Raw genomic sequence first — 21,601 nt, forward strand, 5'->3', positions numbered from 1 at the left:
GAGTGAGTAATTCCTACATGGCTAAAGAAGTGGTCATTCTTTTTCTGAATTGCTTAGAAATCATGGGACAGATTATAATTACAAATGCATTCTGTGACTTTTTCCTGATTAAAATTTGTCTGGTTTATATGTTGACTTATAATCACCTTGACTCATTCTAGCAGTCTGCATAATTTAAAAGATGTAAACCTTATGAGTATTTTGGGATATGTGTCCTTTCATGGAAGATAATTCAAATGTTAGAACATGATTACCCTTTATATTAGCATGAAACTATATCAGATATTGAAATTTTGTTCAGTACTCTAAAAATATATCAAATTGTAAACCTTAATATTGATTTTTTAAGAACCCCTAAAGTTGTCATCAGAAGGTGGAGTTGATAAATGAAATTCATTATTTAAGGCAATGTAATAAAAACTCATATTATACCATTTACTTATGTTTCTTCCCATGTACATCATTATGTAGTTATTTAATATACTATGAACATATTTTATGGCATTAATTTTGGGAGGATGGATAAGGGAGAAATAATTGTAAACTATTTGTGTATTGGAGATAGTTTGTATACATATGATAAAAATTATCTTAAATGTAATTGGTTACATGTCTTATATCTTTCATTTAGAGCAGAGTGGCCCAAAGAACAGTTTATTCCCCCCTATGTGCCACGGTTCCGAAATGGTTGGGAGCCTCCTATGCTGAACTTCATGGGAGCACCAGTGGACCAAGACCTTTATCAGTTGGCTGAATCCGTGGCAAATGTAGCAGAGCATCAGCGTAAACAAGAAATGAAAAGATTATCTACAGAGGTGAGAGTACTCCATATGAGTTAGGACCAGGGTGTAAAGGGCTTTACAAACCAAATAAAAGAATTTCTGTTTGATAGTAGAAGCAACATGGGGCTACTGAATTTGTTGAGAAGGGAAATGACATGATCATACCTGTGCTGTAGGAAAATCATTGGAGCAGTGGTGTGAGAATGGACTGAAGGAAAGAGATTTGAAGTAGGGAGACGAATTTGGAGGTTATTATCATAATCCAAGCAAAAGCTAATAAGAGCCTGAAGGAAGGTGGTGGGTGAGTGAGTATAGAGGGGACACATGTGAGGGACGTTGGGGAGATAGAAACAAGAAGATGTGACAACTGATTGAATGTGTGTAGTGAGAAAAGGAGTGAAGAGTCAGGGGTAATGCTGAAGTTATGAACTTGGGTGATAGGAAGGATGGAAATAGGGAATAGCAAAGAAATAGGAAAGCTCAGATACAGGGTGTGTTTTGGAAGGAAGAAAATGAGTCATTTTGCATATATTGAGTTGAAAGACAGGGCCAGTAGGGCTGTTGACAGAGTCTTTAGGTACACCCAAGGTTAAGAAAGCATGCTGTGGATGACTAACCAGTGAAGTAGACTGGGAAGGAACAGTCAGACAGGGAGGAGGAACATCCAGAGAGATTGGTGTTAACAAAAACCCAGAAAGGGGAGACTGTTCAGAAAAAGAAGTCAATTGACAGTTTCATGTGTTGCAAACATATCTAGAATTTTGAGGCCTTGAGAAAAGACCATCATGTTTTATAGTTAGGAGCTCCCTAGTAACACCTAATAACATTTAGTAACAATTTCAGTGAAGCGAGGAGGTTAGAGGCCAGATTACGAAGAGCTGAGGAAGGGAGAGAAGTGGAAGTATAGGCAAGGAACATGTGTAACTTTTTCTAGTTTTTATCTATGAAACGGAGGCTAGATGTAGTATGATAGCTTAAGGAGATTATTTAAGGTAGGTAGATGGTGCAATTGATAGAGCACCAGGCCCCACAGTCAGGAAGATCTGAGTTCAAATGTGACCTGAGACACTTGCTAGCTGTGTGACCCTTGGCAACTCATTTAACCCCTATTTGCCTCAGTTTTTCATCTGTAAAATGGAAATATATTGGAGAAGGAAATGGTAAACCACTCCAGTCTCTTTGCCAAGAAAATCCCATAGATGAAGTTGTTGAGGGCACGTTGAGTTGACTTGTACTGAACAACTGAACGGCAGCAATAAAAAAGTTATTTAAGGATAGGGGAGACTCAAGAGTATTTATAGGCATCAGAGAATGAGTCAGTATAGAGAGAGAGCTTGAAGAAAGTGAGGAGGTGATTCTACTGGAGAAAATGGGAGGGGATAGGAACAAGAGTTCATGTAAAAGAGTTGCTCTTGGTAAAGAGAAGGGTCACCTCTTGATTACAGATTGGAGTAAAGGAGGAATGAATGATGGATGATGTCAAGGAGTTTAGAGATGTGGAGACCTGAGTTATGAGTTAAATGAAACAGGAAGCCATAAAGTGAGATGGGAAATACTTTATCATACTTGGAAGCATCTATCAATTCATTTCCTGCTTTTTCTGTTCCTACTGAATATGGCAGCTATGGAAATTGGCAAAGTAGAGATGAATAGAGAGAAAGTATGACTGAGCAGCAAGGGGAGTACATAAATGTGTAGAAGCATGTATGTAAGTGTGAAAAAACAAAGGGCACAGTGAATCTTGCAGTTTTTTAGGTACATATATGGCTTGTCCCAGTCCTATAGAGATTCTGTGATGTCTAGAATAGAAGTTATTTTTTTTTTTGCCATTTTTGGTATCATGGCCCTCTGGTAGTCTGGTGAAGCCTATTAACCCCTTCTTAGAATAATATTTTAAAATGTGTAAAATAAATGTATAGGATTCCAAAAGAAAACAATAAACACTAAAATTTGAAAAGCTGTTAAAAACATATTAAAAAACAAACATCTTTCTGGACCCTGGGATAAGAACTCTGGCCTAGAAGAAGTCTAAGCTAAAGGTTGAAATGTGTGACTGAGGGAATGTAAGAAAAAAGAGAAAGAGCAGGAGTGTTAGAATAAAGAATGTAGAAGCACATTGCATGACCAGTAGCAGGGGAAGAAAATCTTTGGTAGCAATAGTTACAAGCTTATAAGCTACATAGAAATTCCTAAATATGGTACCTGTAGCACTTAATTTGCTTCAGTGACTCTTAATTGATGATATTAGTAAAATATTTATTCAGAAATATTTACTTTGTGAGATAAAGAAGAAATTACTTGATGTCTTTTGCAGAGCACATAAGGTTCCATCATTTTAAATATATTTTGTATTAATATTTTAGATTTGATGACTTTAGAACCCTTGTATCACCATGAGGCATTAAACCTTCCTTCAGTTCTGTTATGCGCTTACTTCCAAAACTAATAGTAACACTAATAATAGCACTTGTTTCAGGAAGAGTTCAAAGGGATGGCACTACCTAGTGTGATGTTTCCCCTTGTTCCTATATTTTCCGGAAAGATTATTTTTCCATGACCTCCTCTGACTTGTTAGAATAATAAAAGTGACCACTAGTTTGAACTGATTCAAATCCATTTTGTTGAGTGACAAGCCTGAAGATCAAGATATGATGAATAAGGTCAAACTGGAGCAGAAGGCATGCCTCACATTCTTTCCTTTTATTTCCCTACTACCTCAAGAACAAAAGGCAGATAATTAGTAGTCAATTTGAGTTTTACTCAATTCTTTCAATAAATGTCCCAATATAATTGTTTTTTGTCCTGTGGACATATGCTCTAAAATACTCAGAAGAATGAGTTAGGAGTAGATAGTAATTCACATCTGATTGCATTATCTTTAAATAGGAACATATGTCTAAATTAAGTTTCTGCTATCTGTTGTCTTGTAGACCAGTTCTGTAGCCATCAACAAAATGGAATGGGTTGCAGCAGAGTCAAGTGGCTTAAAAAAAAACTATTATACTTTCTTTAGAAGAAAATAAATTAAAAATGTGACTTTCAGTAGTCTATCTGTTCCATTCTTTTCATTTCTATTGACACTCAGCAAACACCAACACATTTCTAAACTCCTGCCATTGGCGTCTAGTGAAGAGGTATATATAATCAGATGTCTTTTTTTCCCTTTATTAAGTAATAGTAAGATTACAGTAGTAGGGGATCAGTTAGCAAACATATATCTTTTCTTATTTCTATACTATGGCTTAAATACCATTCCTATGAAATTCCTCTCTCTTGGAAAACAGTTTTTCTACAAAGAAATATGATCAAGCATGGATCTTCAGTCATACCATGCTTACTAATTGTGGATATCCCCCAAGGCTCTGTAATGGGTCCTCTTTTCTTCCCTTACAATCTCAATTCTCATCTTATCAGGTCCCATGGATTCTGTTACCATCTCCTTGATGGTAATCCTCTGGTCAATGAATCCTATTCTAATCTCTCTCCTGAGCTCCAGTCCTTTATCACCAATTGTCTATTGGACATTTTGAAGTAGATGTCCTGTAGACATTTCAATCTTAAAATCTCCAAAACAGAACTCATTTTGCCCTTAATCCTCTCCTTGTCCAAACTTCCCCATTATTGCTGAGGGCAGCACTATCCTCCCAGTTACCCGTGTTTATAATCTTTGTCATCCTTAAATCCACACATATATCCATTCAGTTGCCAAATTCTTGGGATTTCTACATGCACAACATCTACTGCATATATCCACTTTTCTCCTTGCTTACAGTTACCACCCTATTTAAGGCCTCTCATCATCTCATCTGAACTAATACAGTAGCTTTTTAATTGGGTTCACTTCATTCCAAAGTACAGGTTTGACCATGTCACCACCTCTATTTAATAAACTCCGGTGGCTCCCTATTACCTTCAGGATATAATATACACTTCATTGTTTGGCAATCAAAGCTTTTTATCATCTAGCCCCTTCCTACCACTCTAATCTTCTTACACAGTGTCTGACCCTAAGCAAGTCACTTAACTTCTGACTGCCTTAGTTTCTTCAACTGTAAAATGGGGATTATAGTGTCTACCTCACAGGATTATTGTGAGGATCAGATGAGATAATATTTGTAGAGTGCTTAACACAGTACCCGGCACACAGTAGGCACTTAATAAATGCTTATTCGGGGCAGCTAGATGGCACAATGAATAGTGCACCCGACCTTGGGTGGAGGACCTGAGTTCAAATCCAACTTTAGACACATGATACTTACTAGCTATGTTACCCTGGGCAAGTCACTTAATCCCAATTGCCTAGCTAAATAAATAAATAAATAAATGTTTGTTCCCTTCTCCACACCCCTTCTATATACTTTACAATCTCTCCATGCTGGCCCACTTGCTGTTCATTACACGCCACACTTCATCTTCTGTCTTCATGCCATTGTACTAGGCTTCACCCATTTCTAAAACTCTCTTATTCCTCATCATCTCCTCCTAGGATCTCTGGCTCTCTTCAGTATTCAGCTGCAATGCCACCTTCTGTAGAAGACGTTATCCAGTCTTCCTATTTGCTAGTGCCCCATATGCTCTGTGTGTATCTTGTATGTTTTTATTTATATTCATTTTGAATATTTAGAATGTAAGCTCCTTGAGGAGAGGACTATGTTTTTTTTCTGTTGTTCATTGTCTTAGTACCTAGTACAGTGCTTGGCACATAGAAAATCCTTAATAAATGCTTGTTCATTGATTACTGCTTTCAACAGTCAAACACTTTCTTCCTTATAGGTCTCTAAATTTTAATTTTTGTGTAAGTTTTTTCAAATCCTAAATTTTAAAACAGTATCATATTTGATGATTCTGGTGAATAAATTAAGTGTTCCCACCGAATGATAATAATTTTAAATGAGGAATTATCAGAGTCACAGATTTGGAAGAGTTAGAAGAAACCATGGTCTAATTTAACTCCTTCATTTCACAGATGAGGAAACTGTGATCCAAAGAAGTAATAATTTTCCTAATGTCATGCAGACAAATTCTAGGTCTTCTGATTTCAAAAGCATGTTTCCTCATACAATAAAATTCATACTGTAGTGACTTATCTTAAAATGTTTTTGATCATGTAAACTATTTTTCATGTCAGGCATAAAACGGATTACCTCTACCCCAATAATTACTATAGTTGTGATCCCAATTGTTTAATATAAACTCCCTAAAGTAGCAGAGAAGGCAGATGTGAATCTGAGGAACCATTAACCTGCTGCTGGACTAAAACATGAGCTAATTATATGTGGCAGGGTGTGGTTTATTACATCTCCAGAGACAAAGAGAGTGGGGAAGAAAGGGCAGTGATGATTATCTATAGCTGGTCACCTTCACCCTCAGGAAGGATGCCGGGCATCCACTAGTGTTACTATGGTAACAAGTGCTTCTTCAAAATTATAATTGGTTGAAAAATAATGAAAAAAGAAAACACTGCTAAGCACATTTTTAGGAGATTCCAGGCCTTGAAATTTTGTTAGAAAAGTAGGTCAAGTAAAAGTGATTTCAAATATTTAATGAAACTGTTAATTCCATGATAAGACCTCAGGCCTTTGCTATAGTAACTGAATTCAGGACCACCTTTTTTACTGTAGGTCCTAACACATCCCTGTGACCTCCTATTTTGGCATTGTAAGTAATGAGCACAGGAGAGTGGCCAATTTGCATGTTACTGCTACTACTTTTGTACTCTTTTGGCCAGGGATAGCATAATTTTTAATCATTAAAGTTTGTTCTTAGTATCACTGTGTTCCCGTTCCTCCTCCTGATACCCTTCACCCACCTGTCATTTCCATTGCTCTTGTAATACCCCCCCCAAGTTGTCTTCAAAAGGAGGTCCCTATTATATGTTACATGGCATCATCTCAGTCTTACACAATAAAATTTTAACTGTAATGTGTCCCGTACTGTCAGTACCTTCACCTTCTTCTCTTATATGTAATGATGAATTAATTTGAGTTAAAATATTAATGCCATATTGTGAATAATAGCTTCATTTTAGTATCTGTAACTCAATGAATTGTCCACAGGAATGAGTAATTTGAGAACTTCCAGCATTAAGGCCAAGTCATTATGTTAGATATCTTTGATTACTGTTGGAGAGGTCTTTTCATAAACTCCTGAACTTTCACTAAATAGTTTTAGCATCTTTCATCTTCCAATAAAGTAAGGCCAGCCCTTATTCTAACCCCTCCCCATTCCCATTATAGCTAGATTAACTAGGGACAGTAGAACTAATTCCTTCATAGAACTGGCTTTGCTCATGAAAAGATGGCTTATATGTCATAATTCTCACTTAGTATAAACATCTTTGCCTGAGTTTGCCCTTTTTATAACTGTAGGAATTCAAAGGGAAGGTTTATAATTTTGCTAACTCACCTTATTCTATACAAATTGTCTATGTAATACTAAACTGGCATACTGTTCTGAAACCCTGATGGGAAAATTTGTTCTTCATCTTGTAGAGCAGGTTTTCTTAACCTAGGGTCCCAGGCCATTTGAGGAGGTCCATGAGCTTGGATGAGGAAAAAATTACATCTCTATTTTCACTAACATCTAGCTAAAATTTAGCATTTCCTTCAATCCTTAATGTAGGCAACAGACTACAGTAATCCATAGGCTTCACCAGACTGTCATAGAGATCTGTGACACAAAAGTTACGAATCTCCAGTTTAGAGTGAAGGCTTTGCATTTATATTGATTGCATATTTGAAGCCACACTTGCGATAAAAATGTAATATCAATGTTTCATAATTAGCTAAAATAACAATCAGTGACCTGAAAAGTGAAAATGATACCATAATTATGAATACCGTTCTAGGCAGGAGTGTGTTACAGTCAAATCAAACCAGTTCCAGCTTATGGCTAAATGTTCAGTGTGAGCATTTATACCTTGAGCATTAGCAAATGATACATAGATCAGAGTTTGATTTATTATTTTATGTATTGTCTAGTCTTAAGAAAATGATGCAGATGAAATTTAATTTAATTATTAGTTAATAATTAATAATGCAGATTGAGCTTAAAAGTGTTTTGCGCATACATTTCTCCCCCTGGAGAGCTGGTTGTTAAATGTTTAGCAATACACCTGTGCTTATGGGTACTTGTTGAATAACTAGCCTTACTATATTGACATTGCACTTATATGAAAGAATAATTTTCTAATCATTTCTCATTTTTTAACCTCTTTGTCTTTCAGCATTCTAGTGTTCCAGAGCAAACTCCACCTGATGGATATGCATTCAATAATACATCTTTCAAAAGAGGGCCTGTACCAGACCAAGGGGAAGCTGCCTTTGCTTTTAAGCAGACTTATAACCACCATGTAGATAGGTAACATTCAGTGACCACCACTGAGAATTTGTGCCTGTCTTTTTTTTTCCACACCAACTGAGGTGATATAATCTTCTTTGCTTCTATAAATGTCAATCTATCAAGAATTTAACAACAACATCTATAATGTTGCTGTTAGTGGAGATAGAGATCTGGGTTCAAGTGCTACTTCTGGCATATACTGGCTTTGTGATCCTGGGCACATCACATGACCTCTCAGTGCTTCTGTGTTATACTTCTCACTATGTATAAACATCTTTGCTTGGGTTTGTTCTTATAACTGTGGGAATTCAAAGAAAAGGTTTGTGTGGTAGAGGTACGATTGTGATGGTTGATGAGGAAGAAAGAGCTACCTATATACCTTTGCTTTCTCTCCTCTCATTCACTTCTTAATACATTGCAGTCAGGCTTCTGACTTCATCAGGTAACTAAACCTTCTCTCTCCAAAGTAACCAACGATTTCTTAATCACCGTATCTGATGGTCTTTTCTTAGTCTTCATTCTTGGCCGATCTGTGGTATTTGACACCATGGACCACCCTCTTTTCTTGGAAACACTATCTGTTTTAAGTTTTCATAACAGTCTCCTTTCTTGGTTCTCTTCCACATATCTGACCATTTGTTCTCAGATACCTTTGCTGATTCATCATCCATATTGTGTCCTGCTAAGCATGCTGTACCCAAAGTCTTCGTCCTGGATTGACTTCTTTTCCTTATATGTTTTCTTGGTGGCCATATCATCTGCCATGAAGTAAAATTATCATTGCTATGCCGATACCTTCCAGATCTATATGCCCTTCCTGTTTGTCTCCTGAGCATTAATCTCACATCTCCAAATACCTGTTGAACCTTTCAAACTGCATTCTCTATGTGCCTATAAAAATAAGCATGTCCAAAACAAAACCTCTACTATAAAATCTTAACCCCTTTATTTGGCATTTAAAGCCCTTCATCAATTGGTCCCAATTTGACTTTCCAACCTTATTAAATTCTAGTCTCCTTTATGTACGCTCTAGTCTAACATAACTGCCTTTCTCACTTTTCTCATACACGGAACATGTCTCCCATCTCTGTGCTTTTTCACTGGCTTTTCTCCAAAGACTGGAATATGCTTGTCCTCCTGTCTGCCTCTTGGGGTCTATATTTTTCCTTAAGGCTCATCTCAAGCACCAGCTTCTACATGAAACCTTTCCTGATTTGGTGCCTTTCCCTTTTATCTATTTTGAATTTATTTTTTTATTTTCCTTTTATATGAACATGTTGACTTACCTGGATAAGTTCCTCAAGGGTAGAGAATTTAATTTCTCTCTTTGTATTCCCAGTGCCTAACACATAATAGGTATTTAATCAATGAGTCACTAAAATGTAAGTGCATCAATAGCATATTAAAATAATCAAGGAATTAATGCAAGAATTCACAATGTAGGATTGCGTGAAGTATATATGTGTGATATACATACACATGTTACTTAAAGTGGTAAAAACATTTTTTAAATATGATCTATGAATATCTCTGTGTATTTTGAGGTTTTTAAAAAATCATTACTTCAGTTTAAGAGACAATTTTTTTTCTCTTTCTTCAGTAAAGTGAAACAGTTATCCAAATGTGGTAACAATAACAATAACAACTGATTTCATGTAGCACTTTAAGGTTTGTAAAGCACTTTCCTTATGTTATCTCTTTGAGCCTCTGTACTGTAAGTATTATTATTCCCATTTTATAAATGTGGAGAAATTGTTTTTTGCCCATTGTCACACACCTAATAAGCAATGGAAGAAGCATTTGAACTTAAGTTTTCTGGACTCCAAGTCCAATTGCTATGCTATACTCCTCTCTACTAGCAAATAGCTAGGTCAATAGCTAGGCTTTGGGAATGCTAGAGATCAATGATGCAGTTCAACTCCTTGGAATCTTTCAATTACTCTTATTAGCTATAGTCAGCATTTCAGTGTCACTGTTTCCATAATAATTTTGCATATTTTTTAAATTCAGCATTAGTGATTAATTACCTTCATAGCATTTGTATTTGGTAGCTCAGTAGGAAAATTTTGGAGAGGTTTTCCATGATATTTGTATAATAACAGAGAAAATTGTGAATTTAATCTATAGCCTAGCATCATGGGCTTTGGCTCATATAACCTGGGCTCTAGGCCCAAGGGTGCCTACTCTTTCTTTTTTCTTGTCCCATTCAGACTTGCCTCTGGGAAGAATCGATTTTATAGCTGAAGTATAGCTTATATATGTACATCTCCTTAGATCAATCAATCAAAAAGCATTCATTAAGCTTACTTGCTAGGTACCAGGCACCATACTAGTCTCTGGGAATACAAAGATGAAAATAAAGCTAGTCCTCAAGAGCTTGCATTCCATGAGAAGAGACAGTATGTGCATCAGTAAGCATATAGAGTCTATGTGCAAAATAAAACAAGGTAGTTTAGGGAAGTGGGGTAATAGGAGCTGGAGGCACAGGGTAGGATTCAGGATTCAGGTAGAAGTGTTGCATAAGTCTTGATGTAAACAGGGCCTTCTAAGAGGCAGAGATAGGGAAGGAGCACATTAGAGGCAGGAAGGACTGGCACTGCAAAACACAGAGATAAAGAGGCCAGTAAACAGGTTTCCAGATCCAGTACAGCCACTCAGAGTGACAATACAATTTATAAGGTACAGTGCTGCCTTTATTGAATCCCATGAAAAATGTAGCCAATACATAAATGACTCAAAATAGCTCACAAATAGTGCTACACTTCTCTCTGATGAATTCTACCTTCCCTGAAGTGTGCTCCATACTTATAACACCCCCTAGAAGTGAAGACTCTGCTGGGAAAGGAAACAAACTTAAGCTTGTTATAAAAGTAATCTTTTAACATTTTAGTGAGTTCCACTTGACCTTCCCCTTCCCCCAAAAAGAAAACCCAAATAGGCATCTAGCTTTATGGCACTACCTCCTCCTAAAGGGAAACAAACTTTGGACTTATAGACAAGCAACCTTTGAAATTCCCACTTTCTCCTCCAGGAACCCATATAGGAAGTCAGCCTGTATGCCTTCTTTAGGATAGTACCCTAATTGATGTCCTCATCACAAAGGAAATGAACTTACATGTGGCTAGAGAGGTAACTCCCTCCACCATTTGAGCTATACTGTTCAAATAAATTATAGTAATGATGGATGACAAAATTCAAGTCTCCTCTCTCCACCACCCACCTCCTCATATTATTGTTTAAACATCATTTTAGTTCTTCTAGATCTGGGGGCCATGTGCTCAGTCTTCTCTCTCTAAGAGGCTGTCATTGCCCAAGAACCCTTCTTCTCTCAGTAAAAACCTGGAACCCCTAACTTTCTCCTTTTGACAAAGAAGTGATTTCTCCTTCCTCATACCCACTACCCAGGAAATGGGTCTTTTCTTACTAGAAAATTGATTTGGGGGATTAAATTGCCCAGGAACCCTTTTGTCTCCAGAAGATTAGGTTTCAGGAACATCAGAGACTTCCAGAAATCTGGATTTCAGTTACTACTTACAGGAGAGGGCTTCCTTTCCTACAGCTACTATCTCTTGGCAGAGAAAATATACCACTGCCACTCTGAGGCTACACTAGGGTCAGAAACAGGTTCTAGGAATTCTCCTCTTTGCCCAGGTGGTCAAGAGCACATACGACTTCCATTTATGTCTGTGCCAAGGCAGCCATTAACAGTAACTCATGGGAAGAACAGACTCCCTACCTCTAAGCTCCCAAACCATTCCTAGCTCTGTTTTGCTCTTAGTGTGTCTTTCAGAAAAAAAAAATTCCCAAAGGACAAAAAAACCTCAATCAGGTAACAAAGAGTCACTCGTAGATTCAATCTACAAGGAAGAATTAGCCCCTTCCACAATGATCTGTTCTACAGATCTTGGAGTCCAAGCCAATCATGTCATTCATTATCCTTGAGTTCTGTCCTCCAGGAAGCGCTAAGAGAACATATTTATACCTTCCATAGGAAGATAGAATCAGAAGTTCCAAACAAAGCCTCACTACTTTAAGGAAGCTTCTGGATCAACCCCACAGCTTCCCAGGTGTTTTAGGCTTCCCAATAGGTATCAACTAGCATAATCTCACCCTGTATTGGGGAAATTCTCTCAAAGCTCCAAATATAGAATTATCACCTTATACATATATACCCCATTGAGTTGATCAAGGAACTCTCATAGTCATGTCCCAGCATTAGTATGGTAGAAATTCAAAGATTTCTGAAAGATATCTTGTTTAAAGTTCAAAGAGACAGTTAGCATCTTGATGACAATTATTGTAATGCCATAGAATTTTAATTATGTGCTGAGAATGAAGTGCAGATACCGTATGAAATCTACTTATTGCTCAGTGAATTTACTGTTGCAAGTTTGCACCTTGACATTTGAATAATTATTTAGAATCTGGGGAATAATTTTGGAGTTGTTTTTAAACTGCTGATTCAATTTCCTTGACTTTCACATTTAACATAAATATCAAGCTCATTATTCCTGTTCCAAATGAGAAATGGAAATTGCATGTTCTGATACATTATAGATTTTTATATGAAGTCCTGGATAGAACTAAACATATTTCTAATTGTTATTTTCTAGTTGACAAATGCAGTCAGTGTTAATGCAGCTGGCGATGTGGCCCTGCAGAACATTTAATTATTTCTCTGGGGCAGGTTGGAGGCTTCACCTAGCCTTGAAGAATGCTGCCATGGAAGTTTTTGCTTTCCCAATCACAGTGAGAAGACTTCCATGAGAATGTCTAACATTTATCTCACCCTTTGTTTACACCGTGATACATATTTAGTTAACTATAATAATTAGACTCCAGGGTAGGAGAAGGGTGGCATAAAGGAGGAGAGATAAGCAATAGAGAGACTAGACTAGAAGGAAGCACGTATAAATGGGCAATAATGCTATTTTATTTAACCCATCTTCTCACCCAACTTTCATCAAAATAGTCAACTATGTAGCTGTGTAGCCTGTGTTACCTAACTTCTCTGGGATTCTAATAATAGTAATAGCTTGCATTTACATAGCATTTTTTTTTTGGCTAGGCAATGAGGTTAAGTGACTTGCCCAGGGGCACACAGCTAGTAAGTGTTCATTTACATAGCATTTTAAGATTTGCAAAATGCTTTAGTAATAATACCTCATTTGATCCTAACAATCCTGAGAGATAGATGCTATTGTTAATTCCATTTTTACAGATGAGGAAACTGAGGCAGAGAGAGCTTAAATGACTTGCCCACAATCATGCAACTAGTATCTGAGGTGGGATTTGAACTCAGATCTTCCTGATTTCAGGCCCAATGTTCTGTATACTGTGCCACTTTAACCTGTTTAAACTGCTAGAACTGGTAGACTACTAAAACCCCCAGATCTTTTTCAGATAAGCTGCTATCTGGCCATGTCTGCTCCATCTTGCATTTTCGAAGTGAAGTTTTTCTAGAAATACCCACAAGTGTAAGATTTTCTATTTACTCTATTATGTGTCATCTTTCTGAGTTTGGCCCAGTGTCCTTGTCTGTCAAGAACTTTTTGGATCTTGACTGTCATCCATCATTTCAGTTTTGTGTCTCCTGCATGTTTGATGAGTGTTCCATCTCTGCCATTCTCTGCATTTATCTCTGTCACTCATAATGATGTTTAAACAACAAATAACCCAGAACACATGCCTGGGATACTCCATCAGAAACCTCTCTCCAAGTGAACATAAAACTACTAAAATTTGGTTCCATCCATTCAACCTACTTTAACTCATCCTAACTCAGTTATCATTTATTCTATTTCTAAACATCTTTTCACAATGATGGCCTAAGAGACTTTGTCAAATGCTTTGCTGGAATCTGGGAAAATGGTGTCTACAGCATTTTCTTGATCAACCAATCTAAAACTTAAATGTAGCTAAATGTCAGCTGTTATTAATAACAATATCTCTAATTTGCCAAAATGTTTTATTACTTTGATCTTTTATTGAATTAAATGAATTTTTGTTATTATTTTTCAAAAACCTCTTAAAATGTAAAGTTCATTTAAAGTGTCTCTTTGGTAACTTAATGGATAGGGAAAGGTCTATGATTTCATAGATATGAACTTTCCAATCAGAAAATTCCCAATCAGGAAATTCCCTCAACCAATGGAGATTGGTTCCATCTTTATAATCTATAGTTTTAGAGAGCAGGCTGATTCTTAGATTGTCTCTCTGAAACCCATATTCAAAATCTAATATTTTTAATTACAGACTTCTCATATGTTTGTCACATCTTATTGTCTTTTAGTTTTGCTTTAATATTTCCTGTATTATGGAATTTTTGAATTTTATTTCCTCTAGGCTTTTCCCCCCATTGTGTCCAAATTCTGTTCTGCCTTAGCATCTGCTCTTTAAATTTTTCATTTACATTTTCTCTTTATGTCATCATTATTTTTTGTTAGGCCTTCCAAGCACTCTTCAAGATTTTTTGGAAGTCCAATTCTGTTCTCTTGAGTTCTAGTTGTAGTTTCTTTTTCTTTTGGAGTTTTCTTCTGCCAACATCTTACCCTTACAGTATTTTCTTCATTGTATTAGACAATGCCTTTGATTTCCTCTGCTATCTCGGCTTTTTTTCCCCATCCATGATGTAATTTCTTTCCTTTCCCCTCTTTTAGTTCCTATGGGATTAGGAGGGGAGGGGATATTTGGCACATTTCTGGCTGCTTTGAAGTGATGAAAAGCAATCTTATTAAAAGATCTCACTCAGCTAAGTTGAGTGCTAGAAGTCCTTGCTTTAAAAAAATCAATACTTTCCCTATTTCAAGATATTTACCTGCTCACTGTCATATTCATGACACAGCAAGTTGAGTTGGCCTCTTGTTTACCTTATATATAACTCTTTTTCACAGACCTTGTATATACCTTGGTGGCATAGCTTCTTGAATAAGTGGAATCCACAGACGGTTTAAAACAATCCATTAGAAATTAGCTTTAACATCTTTCAACTGATAGCTAGTGTTAAGCAGAAAATTTGATTGTTTTGATTTTTAGTTTCTTTTGTGTTATCGTTCTGTGTTAAGGATGCTAATGAACATTTATCCATCACTAAAGAACCAGAGCTAAATAAAGAAGGTAGGGAAAGATATGAATGGGTTGCAAACTAGATTAGTTGCAACATTTAGCCCTAAGAAATCTTGTATTCAATTGGGAACTCCCTAGATATTTTTTTTGATAGACTTTTATTTTAATATCCAGCAGTAATTTTTTCCTTTGTTTCAGAAATTATGACCTATTCAAAGCCCCTCCCAAGAAATATGCCAAATCCAAGTATGACTTTGTGGCCAGGAATAGCAGTGAGCTTTCTGTGATGAAGGACGACATATTAGAGGTAAAGATATCTTCAGCTCCTTCTACTGTAAATGATAATTATAATAATGCTAACAATGATAGCTGACATTTACATAGCACTTTGAAGATTGAAAGTCACTTTTACAATCTTGTCTGAACCTTGCAACAACCTCGTGAAAGTACTTATGGGTATTTTTTAAAAAATCATCTTGTCATACCGAGAATACAAGAGTAAGTTCAAAGGTGGCTTGCCACTGTAAGTATATGGTTAATTAAACTCTTTATCTTATTTCTTGAAGTCTAGTTAGATAAAACTGTCGATACATGTTGTGCCTTCTCCAGTCTTTTATTGATTTGGGGAGTCAGTTATCTTTGTTCTGCTGTTGAGTGTGAACATATAGGATGAACATATCTGACAAGATCTCCCATGAGCTATTTGAAATTCAGCTTTAATAAAAAGTTAACTCTGGTATTTCTCTTTTTCCTCCACTTTTTGTGTCTATCCAATTCAACAAGCATTTATTAACTGCCTGTTCTCCAGAAGGCACTGTGCTAGGTGCTAGGACTGAAAAGGCAGAAACAAAATAGCCTCTACTGTCAAGGAATTTATATTCTACTGGGAGAAATAAAACACATCTATAACAGAGAAATAAATACAAAGTATATACAAAGCATGAATACAGAGTAATTTCAAGAGGAAACCAAGCCAGTACTAGGTGTCATGTAAGTGGTTGGACCTGAGCTATATTTTGAAGGAAGTTAGTGCTTCTGCGAAGTCAAGGTGAGGAGTGACTTCATTCCAGACATGAAGAAACACCTCATAGCAAATAAACAGAAACAAGAGGTAGAATAAAATGTACAAGGAACAGCTAGCAGGTCATTTCGATCGTAACAGAAATTGTGAAAGGGAATGTTCTGAAATAAGACTAGAAAAGTAGGTTGGAGCTGTGTCGTGAGAGGGCTTTGAACACCAGACTGAGGATTCTGTGTGTTATCTTAGAAGGCAATAAGGAACCTCTGGTATTTGAGCAGTGACGTGACCTGGATCTATTTTAGGAATATCAATTTGGCAGTGGTATGGAGGAGTGATGGGAAAGAGGAGATAATGGAAGCCCAGACCAATCAAGATTCTTTTACTGTAGTCTGGGTGAGAGATAATGATGAGTTGAACAAAGGTTGAGTAAAATGAAAGAAGGGGGAGGGAGGCTCAAGATGTTGTTGAAGTCAGATCTGTAAGACTTGGATACTGAGTAAGTATGGGGGGATGAGAGAGGAAGAATCAATGGAGACTCCAAGTTCATGAATATGGATGATTGGAAGATTGGTGATATCCTGAATAGACATAAAGAAGTTGGGAGGAGTGTGATTTTTGAGGGAGGATATAATGGCTTTTATTTTGTATATATTGAATTTAAGGTGGCCATGGCCCATTTAAAGGGCAGTCCTGTCCAGGAGATAGTTAGGCAGTTGTTTGGGCTAGACATATGGACTTGGAAGTCAGCTGTATAAAAGTAATATATGTACCCATGGGAAATGAAGAGATGACCAAGTATATGGAGGGGGAAAAAAGGGCCTTGAATAAAGTCCTGACATAGTTGGAGGAATGACAGGGGATAAATAGGAAAAGGTTGGTAATCTAGCAAAAGAGATTTAGAAGGAGAAGCAAGGTGGTGCTGTGCTACAGAAACCAGGAGGAGAACATACAGGCGGAAGAGGTATTCACAGCAGTGTGCGTTTCTCTCCCTCTTTATATGTATGTGTCTCATCATATATCCTTCTCATCTAAGCATAAGTAATCTTCAAAACAAAGCATTTTGTTGCTGTTACTAGTATTTGCATATTTGTAATTAGCACATTTTGTTTCTACGATTCTAATTTCTTTATTCTGCCTCACTCTATATAAATCTTCCCACTCAATATAGTTTTCTATACATTAGCAACATTGTCAGAGAAAGTATCCTGGTCTGTTTGGATGTCTGTTCAGACCCAACGTGGAATTTCTTATGCTTTCACATGAATGTCCCAAAAGTCTTAGTGAAGTTGTAAGATTTAATAGTTTTTAAACCTTTAATAGCCTAAAAATGCTCTAAGACTTTTGGACATCCTATATATACAAAAATATTCTAGTAAGCAAATGTGCTTTGCAAAGTATTAATTAAATCATGTCACTTCCTACCAGTCTCTATATTCTTAATATTTCTCATTTCTGGTAGTAGAATGCTATTTCATTGTATTCATATTGTACAGCAGAGGTGTCAAGCACACAGTTTACAACAACACTTCCTCGAATGAGGCTGAGAACTTGATTGACAGACCATAGCTTGTTTCCAGCTGCTGAAAAGGTTTCTGTTTATATCACTCCCATTTGGTCATATTTCCTTTTCTAATTAATGCAGACAGCAAGCAGCTTTGTAAACACTATAGAATATAAATTATTTTTTCTGACACACAAATCCAAGTAATTCCACTCTTTTTCCTTACCCTCCCCCACCATAGGATCAAGATGCATTCTGATTTTATTTATTCCAAGGCACTATTTTAATTTTCTAAATGCTGATTCTCCAAGACTATGGCTTTGTTTCTTTAATGCTGGATTTCAAGATAAGATATATCTATGTAGGAGTTTTATTTAACTGTTATTTATTTTAAAACATAAATGTAAAAAAACGTTATTTATTTTTTATTATTTATTTAAGTATGTAGCAAAGGTTATACCTAAGGCATAGCAAAACTATGCTGTGCTTGGTCAATTAAGCCAAATAACTGATCAGTTCAATGAGGAAATAGGACAAAATATTTATTTAGTGTCATGTAGGAAAAAAACTCAATAAAGGAGCAATTTTAACTGAGATAATGAGATGAGATAATATTAGTAAAACACTTAGCACAGTGCACGGCTAGCAGTAGGCACTGTATAAAAGTTTATTCCTTTTTCTTCCCCTTAATTGAATTATTTTCTTTGTAATGGCAAGCCAGCCAACCAGAGAAAGAGGAAATAAAATGACTTGACAAAGACCATTCAGCTGATCACTGCAATAGTCTTTGCAGTAGAGAGATTTATTCAGACTTTGACTTAGTTCAAATTAGCTTTATATTTTGATGTTCAAATTTCTGACCAATATAAATCTTTTTTTTTTTTGGTTGTTTACCATCCTGAACTGATTCATAAGATCATAGATTTAGTGCTGGAAGGGACTTTAAAGGCCCTGTAGTCCATCTCCTGAATCAGATACTCTGACAGGGCAGTTTCTCATGTGGAGAATTCTTCCCCATCACCTCATCTAGTACATTCTTTCCTTTTCATTAACTCATTAAAATGCCACCTTTCTATAAGCCCTTCATTTCATCTGCCACAACCCTTAATTCAAATATGAAATATATTTTAGGCCTCTTATATTATTACATTATATCACCTTTGCATAGTTGTCTAATCTCTTACATATCTTTATTTGATAGTTTTGGAGTTAATCGCTATTAATGTTACATTATTAAGCTCTGAAAAGAATAGTTTATATGTGTTTAATGCCTTTGACAAATTTGCAATAAGGAATATTAAAAAGTGATTGCTTAATAAAAATGAGATAAATATGATGGAAATTTTTATCAGAGATTCTACCATATAACACTCTTAAAGGAATTTTCTGTTTCACCAGTATCCTTAATTGTAATTTCTGGGTTTTTGCTAGCTTGAGAGAGAGAGAGAGAGAGAGAGAGAGAGAGAGAGAGAGAGAGAGAGAGAGAGAGAGAGAGAGAGAGAGAGAGAGAGAGAGAAGAAAGGGAACAGAAAGGAAAGGAAAAAAGAGAAAGGAATGATTACCTTTTTCAGGAAGCTAATTTGGGAATGTACTCCTATATCTCTTAAGTTTCAAGGTGATTTCTAGGTTCTTATGTCATTCTGCATTTTTGTAGAAAAATCTTGTTTAATTTGAATTGATATGTGAGGAAATACAGTGCAAAGGACACTAGATTTAGAGTCGGGGAACCTAGGTTTGATTTCTGGTTCTGCCACATACTATACAACCCTGGATAATTCACTTGACCTCCCTTAGGCCCCACTTACCTTAAAATGGGGGAGAAAGTAGACTAAATGCTTCCAAGTTTTCTTCAGTGCTATATCTATGATCCTATGACCCTTTCTTCTTGGCTGCTTGTAAACTGTTTTCTTGTTGGCATAGTCTTAAAACTTGTTAGTCTTAAAATATGTTCGAGTGAGTTGAATTTCAGATTCATCTGTGTTAGCTGCCTGTGAAATCTGTCAATTTGTAATCAGTCTCCTTGGATATTTCTTGGAAATATGTGATTTCTAGAAATATAATGTTTAAATTCTTTTCTTACAAATAAGGCTTTTGGGAAGGCAGATAATTCTTAAATTTTCCAATCACTTTCTGTCCTCCAGATTCTTGTCATTGCATAGCCTTCAAATAATTTGTTTCAGTTGAATAATTTTCTGGCCTGGTTCTTCAGCTTCCTGTTCTTTCTGTTATTATTCTTCAGTAAAACAATTATGTTTTCATTGAAATTATTCCTTTATTTATATTTTCAGGAACACTTCTAAGGTGTGGAATTTCATCATTGTCTTTTCTTTAGATTCTTAAGTCTTAGATTTTTATTTTATCTTATGTTAGTATTCCTTTAATTATTCATTGCATTTTGTCCTGAGAAAATGATAGCATTTATGAGCCTACTATTGGGGGTATTTCATTTTATTTTTCTTTTAGAATTTTGTTTTAATTTTCTCTTACCCATAATATTTTTCATTACATTTTAACTTTTTGGGGGTGAGAGGGGAGACTTTGAGTATGTTTTTCTACAAATAACTTTTAAGGTTTCTGATAATTTTTTTAAAACTCTTTTGATTATGAATTTAAAGGGAACATTGAGGAGATAAGCCTGAACTCTCATTCTTCCATCTTCCTAGAAGTTTGGTGCTTTATATTTGTATAGCACTTTCAAATTAGTAAAGCACTTGCATAACTTATATCATGTTTAACCTTCACAGCAATGGTATGAGCTGCTTGGGGAAAATAATATTATCCCCATTTTATTGCTAAGGAAACCTCCTCCTTTCATAGAGAGAAGTTATGGTTGTTGTGAGGATCAAATGAGATGATAGTTGTAAAGTACTTAAAACAGTGCCTGGCACATAGTTAGTGCTATGTAAATATTAGTTATAATAATAATATACAATACATGCTTATTAGTAGTGTTAATATTGAGTTCCATAAAATCGTCACTTGCTAAATAAATATTTTATTCCTCTTAACTTCATCTCTTTAATGATGATAGAATACACATCCCCTTATTTTTTATGTCCTAGGATTTGATTTGCCTTTGCCATGTGTACTTGACTTTTGTCTTTCTAAACTGAAAAGTTCTCATCCTTTAGGCTTTCTTTTCTTACAATAATAGCTCCTCCATCTCTTTGACAAGTTTAGTTATCTTTTATGGAATTTTTCCTACTATATTTCATTTGAGATTAGGTGTGCTATCTGAGCCACTGGGAACATTTCAGGTTCAAGTACACTGTGGTTATATTTGGATTCAGGAAGATCTGGATTGAAATACCACCTTGAATATTTACTAATCATAAACCGTGGACAAATCACTTAACATTTCTAAACTTCAGTTTCTATATATGTACAATGGGGTTCATAAGTGTCTATCTTACAGGGTTTGGAAGGTCCGATGAGATTTTGTTGTTTTTGTTTAGTCGTTTTTCTGTCTTGTCTGACCATTCATGACCACCTCTTGGCAAAGACATTTAAGTGGTTTGCCATTTTCTTCTCTAGCTCATTTTACAGATGAGGAAATTGAAGCAAACTGGGTTTAGTGACTTACTTAGGGCCATACAGCTAGTAAGTATCTGAGGCTGGACTTGAACTCACGTCTTTCTGACTCCAGGCCTAGCACCCTATCCATTATGCCACCTAGCTGTCTCTCAAATGAGATAATATATGTAAAGTGCTTTGCAAATCTCTTAGCACAGTGTAAATATGAGTCAGTTGCAATATATAATCAATGAGAAACTTTTAAAAATAGGAGTAAAATAAGTGTCACCAGAAAAGTGTATGATTAGATGAGAAGATAGGGGGCAATTAGGTGGCACAGTGGATAGAGCACTGGCCATGGAGTCAGGAGGACCTGAC

At 36.0% G+C, this 21,601-nt stretch overlaps 1 protein-coding gene across 4 annotated transcripts in view; it reads left to right on the top strand.

Annotated features, from left to right (window-relative positions):
* The window catches only part of EPS8 (EGFR pathway substrate 8, signaling adaptor), a 250,410-nt gene that overhangs the window by 201,948 nt on the left and 26,861 nt on the right, over positions 1–21,601 (top strand). For all 4 annotated transcript variants that reach the window (XM_078155350.1, XM_020994273.2, XM_078155347.1 and 1 more), the window contains 3 exons: positions 632–815; positions 8,008–8,141; positions 15,387–15,495. In XM_078155350.1, the coding sequence (XP_078011476.1) occupies positions 632–815; positions 8,008–8,141; positions 15,387–15,495 (427 nt within the window). The remainder of the gene's footprint in view (positions 1–631; positions 816–8,007; positions 8,142–15,386; positions 15,496–21,601) is intronic.

The sequence above is a fragment of the Phascolarctos cinereus genome, unplaced genomic scaffold, assembly GCF_003287225.1.
Source record: "Phascolarctos cinereus isolate Bilbo 61053 unplaced genomic scaffold, phaCin_HiC Scaffold_1;HRSCAF=81, whole genome shotgun sequence".
In the NCBI taxonomy this organism is placed as follows: domain Eukaryota; kingdom Metazoa; phylum Chordata; class Mammalia; order Diprotodontia; family Phascolarctidae; genus Phascolarctos; species Phascolarctos cinereus.